The 22,892-nt window shown below is 43.3% G+C and overlaps 1 protein-coding gene across 2 annotated transcripts; it reads left to right on the top strand.

The window, feature by feature from the left end:
* The first annotated feature begins 3,281 nt into the window (after positions 1–3,281).
* LOC125513203 (glycine-rich RNA-binding, abscisic acid-inducible protein-like) lies at positions 3,282–5,418 on the top strand. Of its 2 annotated transcripts, XR_007285744.1 has the most exons (3): positions 3,282–3,544; positions 3,629–4,101; positions 5,230–5,418. XR_007285744.1 is itself a non-coding variant. In XM_048678235.1 (2 exons), the coding sequence occupies exons 1-2, from the start codon at positions 3,428–3,430 to the stop codon at positions 3,998–4,000; spliced, it is 489 nt and encodes a 162-aa protein (XP_048534192.1). In that variant the 5' UTR covers positions 3,282–3,427; the 3' UTR covers positions 4,001–5,069. The 2 variants fall into 2 exon arrangements, 1 of the variants encoding a protein (XP_048534192.1); XM_048678235.1 differs by lacking the exon at positions 5,230–5,418 and having other exon boundaries at positions 3,629–5,069.
* Positions 5,419–22,892: the final 17,474 nt, after the last annotated feature.

Genomic DNA, 22,892 nt, shown 5'->3' with positions numbered 1-22,892 from the left:
AAAAAATAGAAATGCAATTTTATGCGAGGCTGTGTCTTGTTTGGGTAACTACGTCAGTTTATTTTTTGTTAGCTAAACCACGGCAGTTCAAACTGCCTGGAGCATTAAAAGATACCAACACCCCTCAAGTTAACAGTCCGGCTTAGGGCCCCTTTTTTTCGAACATAAAGATTTCATTAACTTAGGAGCATTTTACAGAGACAAGCGTGAAAGGAAGCACGCTGGATACAGAGAGGGAATCCCTAGTTGAACAAAGTCCTGCATGAAGACATAAGCAACGAAACAGTACATGGCTGTTTTGAACTTTCAAAGCTAGGCGTGCAAGATGATGCGCCTTGACATTGTTTCCCCTGCTAATGTGAGCAACTTTGCCACTCTGAAAAGAAGGACTGTTTTGTATCTGTGCAAGCAGTGGTCTGTTGTCCCATGGACCTGGAGCAGAGAGAATGTCCGTCGATTTTACTGCCGAAACTAGCACTGAACAATCCGTAAAGAAATGTGGTTCCTAAACATTGAGTATTTCCACCAGCCTGGTTGCAAGCATGAGACCAAAAGTCTCAGCTTGAAGAGGAGAAGAAGCCATAGGAGACATAGCTGCAATGTGAAGTTGATGGGTTCGATCATTATTCTGAACCTGAATGAAGACTCCAATTCTTGCCTGTTTAGGAGTGTGAGCTGGATGTATTTCCCACGCAGCATCACAAAAGATTGTGTTGCCTGAAAAAGAGCGTGGATTTTGTATTGTCGGCTGCACCAGTTGGTCCTATAAGCAATGCATAGCATGAGCTTCAGCAGGGATTTCTCCTAATTTGGTTCCTTGTATGATTGTGTTTGCTGCTGCATACACCTGAAAGGGCCTGCAAAATTTCCTAGCAAAGAGAGCATCATTTCGAGATTTCAACAGGCACCACAGAAAAGTATACAAGCTAGAAGGATTAATTTGTGGATGGCCAGAGTTAAGCAAAGTTCGGATCATGATAGGAATACAATGGTTAACAGCAGCAAGGATTTCCGTTTTAATAAACCAAGGTGAGCAAAACCAGGCTGCCTTAGAGAAAGGGCAAAGAAAAAACATGTGCATTTCATCCTCTGTCTTGCCACACCTGGAGCAGTTTTCATTTATGTGTTTAGAGAATTTACTTGCTCTCTTACCTGTAGGAAGCGCTCTCCTAAGAAGTCTCCAAGCAAATGTCTGTACCCGCGGCGCCATGAGTTTGTCCTGCCAAACTTGATTAAGAAGAGCAACGATCTGAGGATGAACCTCTTTCGGTCGCTGTCTAGCTGGTAGGTCAAGGTTGTTGAAGCAATGCTTATATGCACTCTTGGAGGAGAAATTTCCTGCAGGTGTTAGTTTCCAAATCAAGGCATCTTGTCCAGCAGCAACAACTATAGGAGTCTGAAGAATATCATTAGCTATCTTAGGAGAGAACAAAGAATTAATTAGATCCGCATTTCAAGCTTTTTGATTTGGCAACCAAAGATCTCTAACAATAGCAGGATAGACAAAAGATTGCTCTTGTATAATTAGATGATCATAAATTCCTTTCCATCTCGAAAACCAAGGAGAACTCCACACAGAACTATTACCATCTATAATCTGATAGGTAGAGGCTGAAATTAAGAGAGGCTTCACCTTTAGTATTGCAGCCTAGAAAGCTGATTTCGGCTTGTTTGCTTTGACTCTCCAAATGGACGTTTCATGGTGATACTTAGCCTTGAGGATCAAAGCCATCTGGCTATGTGGTTCTTTTGCCAACCTCCATGCCGTTGAAAGAATAAGTCCTTGGTTGATTGCCTGCAAGTTCCTGATGTCTAAGCCGCCAATTTTCTTCTCAACGCAAATGTCTGCCCATGCCCTTAGGCACAAGCTTTTTGTAGTAGGTTCATCTCTTACACCTGTCCACCAAAAGTTTCTTATAATCGCAGTGAGCTTTCCTAGGAACTTCTTAGGAAAAAGAATATTAGACATATAATACACAGGTATGGAGGCAAAAACAGATTTAATAAGAGTGAGTCTTGCAACATGGGAGAGTCTGTTCGCCTTGTAAGCTGAAAGTTTGGATTTGAATTTATCATAAACAAAGTTGTAGGCTGCAGATCTCTCTTTTGCAGGCAGGATGAGTGGATGACCAAGATGAATGATGTTGGCATCCAAGTCTGGCACCTGAAAAAATTGCTTGAGATCTTGTTTAGCCTGCAAAGACACATTTTTTACTAAAAAGAATGGCAGATTTGTTTCAATTGAGGAGCTGACCCGAATGCTAACAAAACTGATGTAAAATATTGGAGATAGTAGATGCCTCATGTACATTAGCTTTTCCACAAGCCAACAAATCATCAGCAAATATTAAAGAGTGGATAGGAGGGCAGGAGGATGACACTATCTGGCGTTGTGATGGCGTCGATGGCAGAGAGGCCTGGCACGATTGATGCGTCAGTTTCTGCTCTGAAGATAGATCGATGGAAGACGGTGGTGACGGGCCTTGCAATGTGCGCATGTGGTGCCCACTGTGAGTGTGCTAGACCGGTGTGTGACCCAGTCCGGGTATGTTGCTAGGCTGGGGCATCCGGCTTTAGATGTTAGACTTTGGTGCTATGTCTGTTTGGTATTAGGCTCGGACATTTGGCACCCCTTCATCAAGGGGATAGGAGTAGCAACAGATGTTGCCTAGACGATGGCTTCAGACGTACTGATGTATTACTTTGTAAGGTCTTTATGAATAATTAATAAAATAGCTGCATGCATCTTCCAGATGTAGAGGCCAAGGCGAGGGTACATTCTCCTTTTCAAATAAAAAGCAGTCTGCATTGAAATCTCTATTTTTTTAATATATATTTAGCAATGGAGGAGGTACTGTGTTAAAAAAAATTAACTGCTTGTGCAAGCACTGGTTTTCTAAGGGGTGGTATGCAAGTCTTTATGGTTGAACTTGAGAATAAAGCTCTTCAGAATATCAAGCGCATAAAAATCTATGCTATCTTCCACCACTATGATAATTTCCACAAGTCGATTTCTTGTGAGATTTACATGCATCGCCTTGAGCACAACAGGCATGAGAAACTCTTTGAGCCCATTGACATTTTGCTCTCTATGGTAGCGAACCCTCCTTGCGCCTTCCATGGGTTCCATGGGTAGTGACGTTAGTGTGTGAACGTAGCCTCACAATATGAGCTGGTTTTAGAGAGCGTTCTTATTTGTCGATCTACAATGTCGACACCATGGTTCAGTTTGCTATATGTATGTCGTCACTATGTTGGTATTCTGCCATATGATCGGTGTCAGCTGGACGCGATCCGGAGGGCGCGTCAACGTCGCTATAAAGCTCGGCCGCGCGCGGCGCCTTCCTCTCATTGCTCTCGGAGAGTGTGGTGGGTTGTCTTCTTCTCTCCATCCGGTACGCTTGGTTCGTGTGAGGTTCCCGCGGGAATGGCAGATGCGGACGGTGCCGAGTACCGCTGCTTCGTCGGCAGCCTGTCCTGGAACACCGACGACCGCGGCCTCGAGGCTGCTTTCAGCTCCTTCGGCGAGATCCTCGACGCCAAGGTCCGCCGCACGCCCATCCTTCTCGCGCTTGTCGATATTGTTTGCTGCTTTGCTTTCTGACTCGACCATGCATGGCGCGTGCAGATCATCAACGATCGCGAGACGGGGAGGTCCCGCGGCTTCGGGTTCGTCAGCTTCTCCAGCGAGCAGGCGATGCAGGACGCCATCGAGGGGATGAACGGTAAGGAGCTCGATGGTCGCAGCATCGTCGTCAACGAGGCCCAGTCCCGCGGGTACGGCGGCGGGGGTGGCGGCAGGTACGGTGGCGGCGGTGGCGGAGGCGGTGGCAGGTACGGCGGTGGTGGCGGGTATGGCCAGCGCCGCGACGATGGCTACGGGGATGACGGCTACGGCGGTGGCCGCGGTTACGGAGGCGGACGCTACGGCGGTGGCAGGGGGTACGGCGGGCGGCGTGACGGCGGCTACTGCCGCGGAGGCAACTCCGACGGATACTGAAGGAGCTGAGGGGACGGCCCCACGCGGCCAGTCATCTTGCGAGTTCGCGGTCGTGATCCCGAGTTATCTTGTCTCTTGTGTTGTGTGGTTTCCCATTTGTGTTTTTTGAAAATAAATAGCATAAAACTATTACAATTCGGGTTAAGGTTTAAAAAACTACTGGATTTTATTTTTTTACTGATAACTAACAAGTCTGGGATCGGTTGTTTCAAAAAACCCCAAATGTCGAGTGTTTCACAATTGATCACGATTACGAGAGGTTGGGCCCGCACCTAAACCAACCATCTGTTTGACCGTTTGTTTGACTGTTAACTGACATATGGGGCCCACATGTCATTTTCCTCTTCCTCTTCTCTTTCTTCTTCCTCTCTGTCTCTTCTCTTCTCTCCCCGGTGTCTCTCGAGCCGGCGATCCTCCCCTCCCCTCCCGAGCCGGCGACCACACTCCCTCCCCTCCCCAGCCTCCCCATGATCGTGGGAGGTGCTCGCCAAAGCTTGGTGGTGGAGTTGGCGACGAGGAGGCATACCTGCCCCGCTGCTGGAGTGCGCACCTCTGCCACCGCAGGCGAGGCAGGGCGTGGCGGTGGCCGCAGGCGAGGAACGGAGTGGATCCGGCCGCTGCAGGCGTGACTCGAGGCAAGGCAGGGCAGCGGCCGCGGGGAGGCAAGCACGGCGGCCACAGGGAGGCAGGGTGAGGCGGCGGTCGCATGCAAGGCAAGGCGTGGCGGCGGCCGAAAGAGAGGAACGGCGCTGCGGGCACGGCTCGCCGGCGCAGGAGATGCACGGCGTCAATCCGGCCGCTGCAGGCACGGCTTGCCGGCCGGGGGAGGCGGCGTTCGGGCAGAGCGCTCGGGATCGAGGTCCTGGCGACGCGGCTCCTCTGGATCGGGAGGAGGGACCTGATTGCTTTTTTTGCAAAAACATGTAGGGACCTGATTGAAAACTCATAGGGACCTGATTGCTTTTTTTTAGAAAACTTACAGGGACCCGATTACTTTTAGAAAATTTACAGATGGGACCTACATGTAAGTTAACGGTCAAAGTAAACGGTCAAACAAATGGTTATCTTACGTGTGAGCCCTAATTGTCATAATCATGATCAACTGATAAGGACTCGGTGTTTTGGGTTTTTTGAAACAGCCGACCTCGGACTTGGTAGTTATCAGCGAAAAAATAAAATTCGGTAGTTTTTTGGAACCCTAACCCGAATTATAGTAGTTTTATACTCGTTTTTTGATCGCAAGCTCGTCGGTAGTTGGCTGTTATGGAAAATTTAGTTAGCTGTCCCGGTGAAGAAAATCGATCAAGCAGTGGAGTCAGTATCGTGCTATCTTGTTACAATTTTAACGCAATCCCAATGGGGGGATGTGATGCTAATGTTAAACTCTGTTACCAAAAAATAAGGAAAAAAACAATCTATCTCGGCTTTTCCAAATTTTACGGAATTGGGGCAAACGTTCCGTGAACCATTGAATTTTGCACGAGTCTTGGGTCAGCACAAATTAGCCACGTCAACGCATGATTTTTTCTGTGAAATATAGGTGAGCCGTCGTAAACGCCTCAACTCTGTCTCCCATCACCCATTATCCATATTTTTTAAATGGAAATCCTACATTTACGAAGAGCTACGTACCATTTTACGTAAACTACCTGACAACTAAACCTCTTCCTCCTTGATTTTCAAGAGGTAGGCCCGTCCTTCCTCTTACCTCCAATCATATTCATCCACCTGATTTGTTATGTTAATTACATAGAACTTTTTACGTAGCTCTAGCATTGCTCTTTTTAAAATGAAAATCAAAGGGGTTTCCCCTCTCCCCATCACAACTTTTACTAAAGCCAAGGCAATATCAATCAAAATGTTTCACAACTCTCTGCCGAAACCAGAAAGTAGCTGCAATGGATTATTACAAGTTACCGAGTTTTAAAGCCAGATAGATAGGCATTCAACATGAATACCATTTGGCACAGCAAAAAGAGCCTATCGAACTCCCTACACATTACTGGACCAAACAATCCCAGAAGCTCCCCTCGGCAACGATCAAGTAACCTTATGCATTGAAGGCGTAGCGCAACTTGACTGTCGGAGCACAAAACCTCCCATTAGCTTATTAGTGAACCTGCCAGTCCGAGATGCAACGCAAGCTTCGCCATTTTCGACCCTCAAAGACAAATTCATTTCGGAAAATCCATAAACCTCACAAGGTAGCAGATGTGACAAAATTAACTACATCACCGATTTTATTTGCTTTCTAAATGGAATGCAAAGAGGAAAAAGAACAAGGAACAAGTATGTTAATGATATCAGGGACTATAGACCAGATATGTCCTATAACAATGCAGTCGAAAAATAGATGTTGTATAGTTTCGGGTTCATTATAGAAGACGCGTAATATCAGCTACATGTCAACGCTTAGCAAAGATTGTCCCTGGTTAAACTCTTACTATGCACCACAAGTCAAAGAAAAATGTGAATGTTAGGTGGAACTTTTAATTTTCCAAATACAATCTTTCAGGTCAGAGGTCACACCTCCAAAATTAATCATTTTATAGATAGACTTAAGAGAGTAGATGCCAGAAGGATCAAGCATCCAAACTGGTAAGTCATCACCAACAGACAAATTGAAATTCTTCACCCGATCAAACCATGGAGAGAAAGTACGTTTATCTACACATCTATTGGGCAAAAATGTAGGTATTCTGTTTTTTTATTTGACCACGACAATTTTTTTTGCATTCACCATGGCTTTTGTATGTAGATACCATGGCAAATTGTCTCTACAATGACATTATCAATTATTAATCATGTGGCAAATTTATCTTCTATATTTTGGAATACATAAATTAGCCATGTTTTTTAGAGAACCAAATGCCTAAATTACAATGCCCCACGGGAACATCCAAAATTTGCCATGTTTTTTTTTCGAAAGAAACTAAAACCTAAAATTTCCCATGATGTGTACTTTCTTTATGAAAAGCATATTCATCAAAAAAAATTATGCCCATGGCAATTTTCTTACACAAAGCATGACAATTTTAATTAAAATAACCATGGCAAATTTTAATATGCATTTTCCATGACATTTTTGGCTCATAATTTGTGTTATTTTACACACATGGCAATTTTATCATAAAAACATCGCAATATTAATTACAATACCATGGCAATTTTTAAGTATGCATCTGTCAGGGCAATTTTGTTCATAATTAAGTTATTTGATGATATAGGTCATTATTTCAGATGCAGAAGGGACCGCGGCAGGGGGGATCCAATGTCTCCTATCCTGTTCAATGTTGTTACTGATATGCTGGTGATCCTCATTGGTATAGCCAAGAAGGGCGGTCAGGTAGGTGGGCTCATTCCACATCTTGTGGATGAAGTGTGTCAATACTACAATATGCTGACGATACAATTATTTTCATGAAACATGGGATGGCAAAAGCTAAAAATATGAAGTTGGTTTTATGTCTCTTTGAACAACTGTCCAGGTTGAAATAAATTTCCATAAAAGCGAATTGTTCTGCTTTGAGCGCGCCAAGGAGGAACCGGTAAACTATAGACAATTGTTCAGATGTGGACTTGGAGCCCTACCTTTTAGTTATCTAGGGATCCCAATCCATGACCAAAAGTTGATCAATAAAGAATGAAAGTGCATTGAAAATTGATTTGAGAAAACCTAAGTCGTTGGAAGGGCAAACTTATGTCTTACGGGGGTCGTTAATTCTTATTAATTACATGTTTACAAGCATGTCGATATTTCTGCTATCCATCTTTGAGGTATGTGTAGGGGTATGAAAAAGGTTTGACTTTTATCGAGCGTGATTTTTTTGCAAAGTGACAGGAATAAATCCAAATACCTACTGACTAAGTCGGACATGCTTTGTAGATTGAAACACCGAGGGGGCTTGGGTATTGAAAACCTCAAAGTAAAGAACAAGTGTCTACTTAGCAAATGGTTATATCTGCTGTCTGTAGAAGAGGATAGGGGTGTGAATGAAGGAAATATGCCCTAGAGGCAATAATAAAGTTGTTATTTTATATTTCCTTATTCATGATTAAGGTTTATTATTCATGCTAGAATTGTATTGATCAGAAACCTAAATACATGTGTGAATACATAAACAAATACTGTGTCCTTAGTAAGCCTCTACTAGACTAGCTTGTTGATCAAAGATGGTTAAGGTTTCCTAACCATAGACATGTGCTGTCATTTGATAACGGGATCACATCATTAGGAGAATGATGTGATGGACAAGACCCATCAGTTAGCTTAGCATATTGATCGTTCAGTTTATTGCTATTGCTTTCTTCATGTCAAATACATATTCCTTCGACTATGAGATTATGCAACTCCCAGATACTGGACTGGGTGATCATAAAGATGCTCTACAGGTATCTCCGAAGGTGTTTGGTGAGTTGGTATAGATCGAGATTAGGATTTGTCACTCCGAGTATCAGAGAGGTATCTTTGGGCCCTCTCGGTAATACACATCATAAGCTTGCAAGCAAATGACTAAGGAGTTAGTCACGAGGTGATGTATTACGGAACGAGTAAAGAGACTTACCGGTAATGAGATTGAACTAGGTATGAAGATACCGACAATCGAATCTCGGGTTAGTAACATACCGATGGACAAAGGGAATTACGTATGTTGTCATAACGATTCAACCGATAAAGATCTCCGTGGAATATGTAAGAATAAATATGGGCATCTAGGTCCCACTATTGGTTATTTACCGGAGAGGTGTCTCGGTCATGACTACATAATTCCCGAACCCGCAGGGTCACACGCTTAACGTTCTTTGATGCTAGACTAGTATTGGGATATTTAATGAGTGGTAATCAAATGTTGTTCGGAGTCTCGGATGAGATCACGGACGTCACAAGGAGTCTCGGAATGGTCGAGAGGTAAAGATTTATATATGGAAAGTCATATTTTGGGTTCCGAAAAAAGTGTAGTTTTTTTGTATTGTGCTGGGAAGCTTCTAGAAGGTTTTAGAGGATTCCGGAGGGGTCCGGAAGTCCACAAGTGGGTCCACCATGACCCAAGGGCTAGAACGGGCTGCGGGGAGGTGCCCTGGCCTTATTGGGCTAGGCGCACCAAGTCCTCAAAATCCCAAGTGGCTAGGGAATGCAAAAAAGAAAGGAGTCCTACTAGGAATAGGATTGGACTTGGAGTCCAAGTCCTCTTCCCCTTAGCTGCGCCCTAGGGCTTTGAGGGGCTGTTTCCCACGCCCCCTCCACCTATATATAGAGGGGAGGGGGCTCCCCAAGAGGACACACCAAGCCCTTGGCGCCCCTCTCTCTCCCGTTACTCCGTACTTCCACCGCCTCGTCCCGGCGATGCTTAGCGAAGCGCTGTCGTACTCCACCACCACCATCACCACCACGCCATCGTGTTGGTTGTGATATTATCTACTTCTCCTCTCCCGCTTGCTGGATCAAGAAGGAGGAGACGTCATCAAGCCGCATGTGTCCTAAACTCGGAGGTGCCGTTCATTCAACACTAGATCAGTTGGATCATGATCGGATCGCGAAGAGTACGACTACATCAACCGCGTTGTTAAACGCTCCCACTTACGGTCTACGAGGGTACGTAGACACACTCTCCCTTATTGTTGCTATGCATCTCCATGGATAGATCTTGCGTGTGCGTAGAAATTTTTTGTTTTCCATGCAACGTTTCCCAACAGTGGCATCCGAGCCAGGTCTATGTGTAGATGATATGCACGAGTAGAACACAATCAATTGTGGGCGGTGATAGTCATACTACTTACCACCAACGTCTTATTTTGATTCGGCGGTATTGTGGGATGAAGCGGCCCAGACCAACCTTACATGTCCACGCACATGAGACCGGTTCCACCGACTGACATGCAACTAGTTTTGCATAAAGGTGGCTGGCAGGTGTCTGTTTCTCCTACTTTAGTTGAATCGAATTTGACTATGGCCGATCCTTGAAGAAGGTTAAAACAGCAAACTTGACGAAACACCGTTTTGGTTTTGATGGGTAGGTAAGAACAATTCTTGCTAGAAGCCCGTAGCGGCCACGTAAAACTTGTGACAACAAAGTAGGTGGCATCTAACTTGTTTTTGCATGGCATGTTGTGATGTGATATGGTCAGGACATGATGTGATAAACGTTATTGTATGAGATGATCATGTTTTGTAAGATATCTGACAACCGGCAGGAGCCTTATGGTTGTCTCTTTATTGTATGAAATGCAAACGCCATGTAATTGCTTTACTTTATCACTATGCGTTAGCAATAGTTGTAGAAGCAATAATTGGCAAGACGACCACGACGCTACGATGGAGATCAAGGTGTCGAGCCGGTGACGATGAAGATCATGATGATGCTTTGGAGATGGAGATCAAAAACACAAGATGATGATGGCCATATCATGTCACATATTTTGATTGCATGTGATGTTTATCTTTTATGCATCTTATTTTGCTTAATATGCCGGTAGCATTATAAGATGATCCCTTAACTAAAATTTCAAGGTATAAGTGTTCTCCCTGAGTATGCACCATTCTGACAGTTCGTCGTGTTGAGACACCACGTGATGATCGGGTGTGATAGACTCTACGTTCACATACAACGGGTGCAAGACAGTTTTGTACATGCAGAATACTCGGGTTAAACTTGAGAGCCTGGCATGTACAAACATGGCCTCGGAACACTAGAGACCGAAAGGTCGAACGTGAATCATATAGTAGATATGATCAACATAGAGATGTTCACCATTGATGACTACCCCATCTCACATGATGATCGGACATGAGTTAGTTGATTTGGATCACGTATCACTTAGATGACTTAAGGGATGTCTATTTAAGTGGGAGTTCTTAAGTAATTTGATTAACTGAACTTAATTTATCATGAACTTAGTCCTGATAATATTTGCATATCTATGTTGTAGATCAATAGCTCGTGATATAGCTCCTATATATTTTTGATATGTTCCTAGAGAAAAGTTGAAAGATGATAATAGCAATGACGCGGACTGGGTCCGTGATGTGAGGATTATCCTCATTGCTGCATAGAATAATGATGTCTTGATGCACCGCTAGGTGACAGACCTATTGCAGGAGTAGATGCAGACGTTATGAACATTTGACAAGCTCGATATAATGACTACTTGATAGTTAAGTGCGCCATGCTTTACGGCTTAGAACCGGAACTTCAAAAACGTTTTGAACCCCACGGAGCATATGAGATGTTCCAAGAGTTAAAATTGGTATTTCAAACTCATGCCATGTCGAGAGGTATGAGACCTCTGACAAGTACTTTGCCTACAAAATGGAAGAGAATAGCTCAGCTAGTGAGCATGTACTTAGAATGTCTGGGTACTACAATCACTTGAATCAAGTGGGAGTTAATCTTCCACATAACATAGTGATTGACATAGTTCTCTAGTCACTATCACCAAGCCACTAGAACTTTGTGATGAACTATAGTACGCAAGGGATGATGAAAACAATTCCCAAGCTCTTCGCTATACTAAAATCGACGAAAGTAGAAATCAAGAAAGAGCATCAAGTGTTGATGGTTAACAAAACCACTAGTTTCAAGAAAAAAAGTGCAAGGTATTGTTGATACCTGATTTTGGCAAGATACAGATTGCAATGAAGGTGGTCTCGAGTGAACGGGTTTTCAGCATGAAAAGATTCACGTCACTGAGTGGAACCACTTTGATGTTTCGGTTATATTCATTCGACTTTATCTTACGGACCGAAACTATACTCCGAGTGGTTTTTGGCCAATCACGTATTCAAGATGACCTCGGAAGAAGGAGCACTATTAAGGAATTGTCTTCGTCTCGTCGAGGCAATTGATTTTGATATATAAATCATCTCAATCCGAGTTCATATGCAAAAGTTAGAGGTAATACACTGCAGACCGAAGCTCAACGGAAATATGGCGCGAGGTGCCAGGCACTTGTCTGATAGGTTGCGCGAGTAATTCGGCCATCAAGATGGCCTTGAATTGAAAAACCTTCAACATGAAAAAGTTTTTTCTCGTCGAGACAATCGTTTTTCATATAAAATTTGTCTCAATCCGAGGTCGTATGCAACCTGGAGAGGCAAATCAAGATCAGGCTGTGTTTTCAGTCGGGAAGTCCGAGTGAAAAGTTTACCATCCGAGTGAAAACCTACCGATCGAGTAAAAGGTCGAGTGAAAAACTTACCGATCGAGTAAAAGATTGGCTTCCGAGTGAAAATATAGTAATCCGAGTGAAATTATCATCCAAGTGAAGTTATTCCGAGTGAAAAGATTACCATCGGGATGAAAACTTGACGTTCGAGTAAGATATTGCCTTCCGAGCGAAATATAGTCATCCGAGTGAAAGATTGTATTCCAAGTGAAATTATAGTCATCCGAGTGAAAGATTGTCTTCCGAGTGAAAAGGTCCAGTCGGACGAAAAACTCTAATATCCAAGTGGATGAGCTTGGATCCGAGTGAAACTGAAGATGTGCCCGAAAGGTAATCCAGATGACCTCGGATGGAAAAGTGATCAACACGGAAGTTGCGCGCATCATCAAAACGGTGAACTTTGGTTTTGGAGTCATTATCATATGAGATAGTATACGGCCTATAAGTTCACTACGAGACTCGGACAATCCAGTCCGTTACATGACCGAGTCCGACTGGATATTAAAGATGGCTTCGTAGAATATTCAAGATGGTCTTATTTGGAAAAGTGTTCAACATAAGGATTGTTCGTCTCGTCGAGGCGCACAAGTTTCATATTTGGGCCGTCTTGATCGGAGGTCATATGCAAGCTCGGCGGCCCGCGCAAGGAGGAAGACAGAAGTTGGGTCAGATTCAGACTGAATCCGAGTTGGAATAGAACTAGGACTCTAGGACGTGAATTGATGTAATTTTTTGTAAGGAAAGCCTAGATGAATACTTTGCTTGTACGGGAAGTTCAGCCGCCTCTTATATATGTTGGGGGTGATGGCCGATTGAACAACACACAATCGAACAAATCAATATACTACTTTTTCATCTACGTTTTATCTCTCCACCGTTTTTCTATCTCGTTCTTCGTTGTTCTTCGTGTTTGAGAGCTGCGAATCCCGAGGCTCTAGGGGCGAGCGAATCGACCTAGGGAAGCCCATAGCCGCCGCACTCCCTGACGGGGTCCCTCCCGGGGGTGTGGGGTTTTCGGGTCTGCAAAAGCGCCTGTCGACTGTCTTGCGTATCGTCCTGTCGGTCGGGTCTCCTTCGACGTGAGCTGCGGTGTATCACCCCTGGCGTCGAGGGTACACGTGACGTGTTCGTGTGTCAACACACTTTTTGGCGACTCCGCTGGGGATCAAAGATCAATCATCATCATCCACCATGTCTGATCTTCCCAAGCCATGTGAGGTAGACGCCAATAACATCATTAAGCCCAGCCTTGATGAGATATCGGCCGATCATCGCCAAGTCTATGAGGAGTACAAGAAGGCATGCGAGGAGAAGAACCTGCAGGAGTTCCTTGCAAAATTCAAGAAAGATCGCCAAGGCAACATCACTCCGATTGAAGAAATCAAGTTCCCTCCTCTTCAAACTGAACAGGTTAAACCCTCTGTAAGTACTGCCTTTTCTCCTGAGCAGTGGGCTGAGATTGAAAGTCGTATTGCTGATGGTAACAATCTAGTCTATCAAACTTTTATAGAAAATACTAATGCTCAGAAGAATATATCTCAATCGTCTAGTGGTAATAATGGTGTAGCTGCTAGTGTGCAAAACCCTAATCTAGCTTTACCTATTGCATCGGCGCCTCCCGTGCCGATGACTCATTATCCTACCCAAACAAATCAGATTGTGGCTACACCCATTAATCCTATTATGAGCATGACAGGTTCGGTGGCAACGCCGAACCAAACTCTACCTATAGCTACAACCACTCGACCACTACCAAATTATGGGTCGACATACATGCCACAATTCCTACCTACAGCTAGTAACCATACTCTTCCTATGTCACCGCCACAAGCTTCATCGTCCACTACGGGTGATGGTCGAGCTAATCTTAGAGAGGAGATGGCTAAGATGCTTAGAGAGAATTTTGGAGTTGAGTTACCTCGGAATCGGATTTACCAAAAGCCGTACCCCGAGTACTTTGATGCCATCCAGTGCCCTCCGGGATATAAGATTCCAGATTTTGTTAAGTTCAATGGAGAGGGCACAAAAACCACATGGGAGCATGTTAGTCAATACTTATCACAACTAGGTGAAGCAGGCTCACTAAATGAGTTGAAAGTGCATTTGTTTCCTTTATCTTTAACTGGTACTGCATTTTCATGATTTTCTTCTTTACCACATGGTTCCATTCGGGTTTGGTCGCAGCTAGAGCAGAAATTTCATGATCACTTTTATAGCGGCGACAATGAACTCAAGTTATCACATCTAACATCGGTTAAACAGAAGCATGATGAATCGGTCTCCGATTACGTCAAGAGATTCAGAGAAACAAAAAACAGGTGTTCTAGTTTGGTGATAACCGAGAGAGACTTGGCAGACCTAGTGCTGAGTGGTTTGAGAACTCCCATTAGAGAAAATCTAGAAGGTTATGAGTTCTTAAATATCAACCAAGTCTTACAAAGGGCTTTGGCTCAGGAAAGCCGAAGCAAAGATCTCAAAGAAGTGCATAGATACAAAACCGACCGCCCAAAGATGAATATGGTGGAATATGATAGTGATCACTCGGACGATGAGGGTGATGTTTTTGCTACTGAATTTTTTTGGCCATCTAAGGCCAAACCCTTTACTTGCAATGATCTGAAACCGATTCATAAGAATCATGATGAAGAGATGAAGTTTACTTTTAACATTGCTAAGTGTGATAGAATATTTGATGCTTTGCTGCAGGCTAAGATTATTAGAATATCTCATACTTTACCGCCGTTTGAAGAGCTAAAACGGCGTGCTTATTGCAAGTATCATAATTCTTTTTCTCATGCTACTAATGATTGCAATGTTTTTCGACGACAGATACAATCGGCCATTAATGACGGACGATTGAACTTTTCTGAGATGCAAGTTGATAAACAACCTTTTCCAATGAATACCATGGATTTGGAGGGGAAGAAGCTACTCATTCGGCCTGAGGTAGCCGAATCTGCTAATAAAGCTAATATCATTATTGGTGAGCCCAGGAAAGACAAGGAAGGCAGCACGGTCTTGGGGAGACATGTTGTGATTGATAAGTAGCCCGATGGCAAGGAAGTAATCAAAATCACCATCAAGAATCCTACACTCGAGGGGCAACCGCAAGTGCAAGAAAATACTCGAGTTAAATTTGTCAAACCCAAGAGTCCAGAAGTTGGCAAGTGGAAGAGGAATGAAGCTAAAGTGCAACGCAAGCGGATCAAGCCAACTTTTGATATGTTGCTATCCAAATATGCTAATCAGTCGGCTGGTCCCAGCTCTAACCGGCCATCATACTTGAAGCGACCAAGGTCACCATCAGATGATATGTTCAGTCAGTATATGAAACTGAGTGGACCAAAGGCGTTGTTTCCAGAAGAGCAAAGGCAAACTGTTTGGGGTCGACTTGAATACTCATATAATGGCCGACTGAACATCGGTAATTATCGGCTGGCTGGTCAAAACATGCGACCGGATGGAAATTATCCGAGTGTAAGAATGCACCCAGGTGGAACCTATCCGAGTGAAAAAATGTGGTCGAGTAGATTCCATCCAACTGAATTCCATCCGAGTGATATCCATCCGAGTGGATTCCATCAGAGTAAAAAGGTGCGCCCGAGTGGAAATTTCATGCATCTGGAAAGTCGAAAAGAATGGCGTGTTAAATCACCAAGTATTGCAGCAGTTGAGTCGGGAAAAGGCAAGGAGAAAATGGATGTCGACTCACTTATCTTGGGCGCCGAAACATTCGCCATATACTAGCCGATTGTGCATAGCAATCCGACTGAGCCGATACTTGCTATCACGCCAAAGCACTCGGCTAATGACCATGAGGCAAGCACCAGCCAGGTAAAAACGAGAGATCCTAAATACACTCAGCCAAAGTGGTGTCCTCTAGGGCTAACAAAGACACAAAAGAGGAAACTACAGATGTTAAGGAGTCAGGAGATGGCAGAACAGGAGGCCGAGAAACAAAGGGATAAGTTGTTCAATGACACTCGACCCATGATTCCACCAAAACAAGTGTGGAGGCCTAAACAAATACAAGATACAGTAACTTCTACATCTATCACAGCAATACCTACATCACCAAAGGAGGACGATGCAACATATATGACATCGTCTGCGACACTTCTTACTTCTCCTTCACTCAGACAAATTTCAGAATCTGTGCATGCACTCGAGGAGGAGGCTGATATGTTGGACTATGAGTCTATGCCGGTTCATGAAGGTATGGATATCAATATGGTGTATTACTTACCTGCTGAGTTTCGTGCTGTAGATGAAGAAGGGGAGGTAGCTCAGCTGGATTTTGGCCCTAAAAACGCAATATTCGAGAAGCCAAAAGAACCAGTAACGCATCTTAAACCATTATATCTCAGAGGTCATATCAATGGGTCGCCGCTCACTCGGATGCTTGTTGATGGTGGTGCTGTGGTAAATCTTATGCCCTATTCGGTCTTCAAGAAATTGGGTTTGCCTGATGAAGAATTGATCAAGACCAATATGGTGCTCAACGGATTTGAAGGCAAAGAGAAAACTGAAGCCAAAGGTGTGATGTATGTGGAGCTTACAGTCGGAAGCAAAACTTTGGCTACTGCATTCTTTGTCGCTGAGGTGCAAGGTAACTACAACGTCATACTAGGCCGCGATTGGGTTCATGCAAACCAGTGCGTGCCATCCACTATGCACCAGTTTTTGATTCAGTGGGTTGATGATGAAGTGGAAGTTATTCATGCGGATAACTCGGCCTGTGTTGCTTTGGCCGATGCATCGGTGGATTGGCAACATCCCAATGCTACTTGCTTGACGGGACGTGACTTATCAGAATTTGATTTTCTCAGTGCGACCAAGAATTGTTTTGTGCCCGTCTCTTTAAAGCCGAGTGAATGCAATCGGCTCCAAGGTATGATATGTTTAAATGGATCCTAATTCCGAGTGGTTACAAAAACATCTTGTAAAGTATCGGTCCAATGAGAATGATATGTATGAGTCTATAGAGGAGTTGGATGACATGGATAAACTTGGACAAGGTTTTACATCAGCCGATCCGTTAGAAGAGGTAGATATTGGAGATGGTTCAGTCACTCGACCAACATTTATAAACAAAAATTTGAAAGACGATTGTAAGGCTAAGTTAATCGAGCTATTGAAAGAATATGTTTGTTGCTTTGCATGGGAATATCATGAGATGCCAGGGTTAAGCCGAGAGCTAGTGGAACATCGGTTGCCTATAAAGGCCAGTTTTAGACCTTATAAACAGTCGACCAGAAAATTTAATCCAAAAACATATGACCGGATCAAGGAAGAGATCGGTCGACTGCTTGAAGCTAATTTCATTCGACCTTGCAAGTATGCCGAGTGGATTTCTAACATTGTCCCAGTAGAGAAGAAAGGATCTGGCAAGTTGAGGGTGTGCATTGATTTCAGAGATTTGAATAGGGATACACCCAAAGATGAGTATCCTATGCCAATAGCCGATATGCTTATTAATGATGCTTCTGAACATAAGGTTATTAGCTTTCTAGATGGTAATGCTGGATACAATCAAATTTTTATGGCTGAAGAGGACATGTACAAAACGGCTTTCCGATGTCCTGGTTTCCTTGGTTTATTTGAGTGGACAGTGATGACATTCGGATTAAAAAATGCTGGAGCCACGTATCAAAGGGCTATGAATTTAATTTTTCATGATTTACTCGGTGTCATACTTGAAGTTTATATTGATGATATTGTTGTCAAATCGGATGCTTTTGAATCTCACTTGGCCGATTTGCGTTTAGCTTTCGAAAGAATGAAAAAGTATGGACTGAAGATGAATCCTTTAAAGTGTGCATTCGGTGTATCAGCTGGCAAGTTTTTGGGTTTTATTATTCATGAAGATGGCATAGAGATTGATCCCAAAAAGATAGTGGCATACATAAAGTGGAGGCTCCAACATGCAAGACAGATATGCAAAAGTTTCTTGGCAAGGTCAATTATTTGAGAAGGTTCATAGCTAATCTATCAGGGAAAGTTGATGCATTTACTCCTATCCTTCGGTTAAAGAATGATGCTGATTTCACTTGGGGGGCAAAACAGCAAGAAGCATTTGATATGATCAAGAATTATTTGTGCACTCCTCCGGTGATGAAAGCACCCAAGCATAGGGAACCCTTCAGACTTTACATTGCAGCAGAGGAAGGAGTTATTGGTGCTGTTCTAACTCAAGAGACTGAAGGAAAAGAGCATGCCATCACTTATTTGAGCCGCCGCGTATTGGACGCAGAGACAAGGTATACATTTATTGAAAATTTATGTCTATGTTTATATTATGCTTGCACAAAATTGAGACATTATCTAGTACCGAGTGCTTGCATAGTAGCTTGTCAGACCGATGTCATTAAATACATGTTGCATAGACCAATTCTTAGTGGTAGAATTGGCAAGTGGGCTTATGCTTTGATTGAATATGATTTGGCCTATGAATCTCTAAAATCCATGAAAGGCCAAATCGTTGCTAATTTTATTGTTGAACATCGGATTGATGACAAGCATGATGTTGATATAAACCTTGTCTCAATAGTACCATGGAGATTATATTTTGATGGTTCAGTTTGTGTTTGTACCAATGGCCAAGGTGTTGGTATTGTTTACATATCTCCTCATGGTGCTGTTTTTGAAGCCTCATGCCGCTTAGAATATTTTTGTACAAACAATCAAGCCGAATATGAAGCATTATTATTCGGCCTAGAGATGTTACTTGCTATAGGTGTTACACATATTGAGGCTTATGGTGATTCGTTACTAGTGGTGCAGCAAATATCCAAAGTCTTTCAGTGTTTGGACGAATCACTTAATGTTTATCTTGATAAATGTCTAGATATAATTTCTACTTTGGATTGTTTTAGCATTGCTCATATATCTAGACATGACAATTGGAAAGCAAATAAATTGGCACAACAAGCATCCGGATATCATGTTGATCATGGCATGTTTCATATCACTCAAAGACCGATGTCTTGACTTGCCAATATGGGAGAGGCCGAACCTGAACCCACTGATTCGGCCATTAACAAAAAGTCTAGTGCAGGTGACAATCCCGACTGGAGGAATCCCATTGTTGATTACTTGTGCAATCCGAGTGAAAGGGTGGACAGGGCTGTTCGGCGTATGGCTTTCAAGTATACAATGAGAGATGATGGTTTTTATCGCCGAACAGTCGATGATGTTCTTCTAAAGTGTTTGGATGAGGACCAGGCAAGAGTTGCTATGGGAGAGGTACATGAAGGCATTTGTGGCACTCACCAGTCGGCTCCCAAGATGAAATGGTTATTGTGACGTGCTGGGTTTTATTGGCCGACTATGATTAATGATTGCTTCAGATATTATAAAGGGTGCGAAGCTTGTCAAAAATTTGGTGATATTCAATTGGCTCCTGCTGCTATGTTGCATCCTATTATCAAGCTGTGGCCTTTCAGAGGATGGGGTTTAGACTTTATTGGGCAAATTCATCCATCTTCCTCAAAGGGGCATCGGTTCGTATTGGTGGCAACTGATTATTTCACTAAATGGTCTGAAGAAATACCTCTCAAGAACATGACACATACAGAGGTAATTCAATTCATAACCGAGCACATTATTCATAGATTCGGTATTCCTCAAATGTTAACAACATATCAAGGTTCATCTTTCATGTCACACCAAGTCAGAGAGTTTGCCGGATCTTATAACATAAAGTTGCTCAATTCCTCTCCATATTATGCCCAAGCTAATGGACAAGCTGAGTCTAGCAATAAAATTTTAATCAAACTCATCAAGAAAAAGATTGAAGATAATCCAAGGAGATGGCATGAGTTGTTGTCTGAAGCTTTATGGGCACATAGAATTTCAAGGCATGGTGCTACGAAGGTGACCCCATATGAGTTAGTATATGGTCAAGAGGCCGTTTTACCAGTGGAAGTAAATTTGAATGCTTTGAGAATAGCCAAACAAAATGATTTATCGGCAGTAGAATTTTATAACTTGATGATGGACAATATTGATGAGGTTGCTGATAAATGTTTGGTTGCTTTGAAGTTCATAGAGAGAGACAAGTTGAGGGTTGCAAGAGCTTACAATAAAAAGGTTAAGTTGAAGAATTTTCAAGTTGGTGATCTCGTCTGGAAAGTGATTCTGCCGATTGGTTCAAGAGATAGAAAATTTGGGAAGTGGTCTCCAAGTTGGGAAGGTCCTTTTAGAATTACAAGAGTTGTTCCCGGAAATTCATATTTGGTGGAATCAATACAAGGGGCATTGTCACCTCGAGCTCTCAATGGCAAATATTTGAAGAAGTACCACCCGAGTGTGTGGCAGGAAGCCTAAGTAGGCAATGGCCGATATACGATTATCGCCCTTAGCACAAACATGGCCGATACATAATTATCGCCCTGAGAAAAATAAATGCCCGATGGAGTGTTGATATCGTCCTTAGAACAAACACTATGCATATTATTTTTCGGCGTGCAAGCTTTGCCGAAAAACAGGGGGCATATGTTGACACCTGATTTTGGCAAGATACAGATTGCAATGAAGATGGTCTCGAGTGAACGGGTTTTCAGCATGAAAAGATTCACGTCGCCGAGTGGAACCACTTTGATGTTTCGGTTATATTCATTTGACTATCTTACGGACCGAAACTATACTCCGAGTGGCATAATTCAATGTTCCGAGTGGTTTTTGGCCAATCACGTCTTCAAGATGACCTCGGATGAAGGATCACTCTTAAGGAATTGTCTTCGTCTCGTCGAGGCAATCGATTTTGATATATAAATCATCTCAATCCGAGTTCATATGCAAAAGTTAGAGGCAATACACTGCAGACCGAAGCTCAACGGAAATATGGCGCGAGGTGCCAGACACTTGTCTGATAGGTTGCGCAAGTAATTCGGACATCAAGACGGCCTTGAATCGAAAAACCTTCAACACGAAAAAGTTTTGTCTCGTTGAGCCGATCGTTTTTCATATAAAATTTGTCTCAATCCGAGGTCGTATGCAACCTGGATAGGCAAATCAAGATCAGGCTGTGTTTTCAGTCGGGAAATCCGAGTGAAAAGTTTACCATCCGAGTGAAAACCTACCGATCGAGTAAAAGGTCGAGTCAAAAACTTATCGATCGAGTAAAAGATTGGCTTTCGAGTGAAAATATAGTAATCCGAGTGAAATTATCATCCGAGTGAAGTTATTCCGAGTGAAAAGATTACCATCGGGATGAAAACTTGACGTTCGAGTAAGATATTGCCTTCCGAGCGAAATATAGTCATCCGAGTGAAAGATTGTCTTCCGAGTGAAATTATAGTCATCCGAGTGAAAGATTGTCTTCCGAGTGAAAGACTCTAACATCCGAGTGAAAAGGTCCAGTCGGACGAAAAACTCTAATATCCGAGTGGATGAGCTCGGATCCGAGTGAAACCAAAGATGTGCCCGAAAGGTAATCCAGATGACCTCGGATGGAAAAGTGATCAACACGGAAGTTGTGCGCATCATCAAAATGGTGAACTTTGGTTTTGGATTCATTATCATATGAGATAGTATACGGCCTGTAAGTTCACTACGAGACTTGGACAATCCAGTCCGTTACATGACCGAGTCTGACTGGATATGAAAGATGGCTTCGTAGAATATTCAAGATTGTCTTATTTGGAAAAGTGTTCAACATAAGGATTGTTCGTCTCGTCGAGGTGCACAAGTTTCATATTTGGGCTGTCTTAATCGGAGGTCATATGCAAGCTCGGCGGCCCGCGCAAGGAGGAAGACAGAAGTTGGGCCAGATTCAGACTGAATCCGAGTTGGAATAGAACTAGGACTCTAGGACGTGAATTGATGTAATTTTTTATAAGGAAAGCCTAGATGAATCCTTTGCTTGGATGGGAAGTCCAGCCGCTCTTATATATGTTGGGGGTGATGGCCGATTGAACAACACACAATCGAACAAATCAATATACTACTTTTTCATCTACGTTTTATCTCTCCATCGTTTTTCTATCTCGTTCTTCGCTGTTCTTCGTGTTTGAGAGCTGCGAATCCCGAGGCTCTAGTTGCGAGCGAATCGACCTAGGGCAGCTCATAGCCGCCGCACTCCCTGACGGGGTCCCTCCCGGGGGTGTGGGATTTTCGGGTCTGCAAAAGCGCCTGTCGACTGTCTTGAGTATCGCGCTGTCGGTCGGGTCTCCTTCGATGTGAGCTGCGGTGCATCACCCCCGGCGTCGAGGGTACACGTGACGTGTTCGTGTGTCAACAGGTATGGAAAGGGAACTTCAAGAAGAACAGCAAACAAGTTGTCACTCCCATGAAGAAGCCCAAAGCTAGACCCAAGCCTGAAACTGAGTGCTTCTACTTCAAAGGAAATGATCACTAAAAGCGGAACTGCCCGAAATACTTGGCGAATAAGAAGGATGGCAAAGTGAACAAAGGTATATTTGATATACATGTTATTGATGTGTACTTTACTAGTGTTCATAGTAGCCCCTGGGTATTTGATACCGGTTCAGTTGCTAAGATTAGTAACTTGAAACAGGAGTTACAAAATGAAAAGAGAGTAGTTGAGGGCGAGGTAACGATGTGTGTTGGAAGTGATTCCAAGGTTGATAAGATCACCATCACATACTCCCTCTACCTTTGGGATTAGTATTGCACCTAAGTAAATGTTATTTGGTGTTTGCGTTGAGCATGAGTATGATTGGATCATGTTTATTGCAATGCGGCTATTCATTTAAAGTCAGAGAAT

Source organism: Triticum urartu, chromosome 6 (assembly GCF_003073215.2).
Source record: "Triticum urartu cultivar G1812 chromosome 6, Tu2.1, whole genome shotgun sequence".
Lineage (NCBI taxonomy): Eukaryota > Viridiplantae > Streptophyta > Magnoliopsida > Poales > Poaceae > Triticum > Triticum urartu.
Note: the sequence above shows the minus strand (reverse complement) of the source record. Positions and strands in the feature narration are given on the sequence as shown.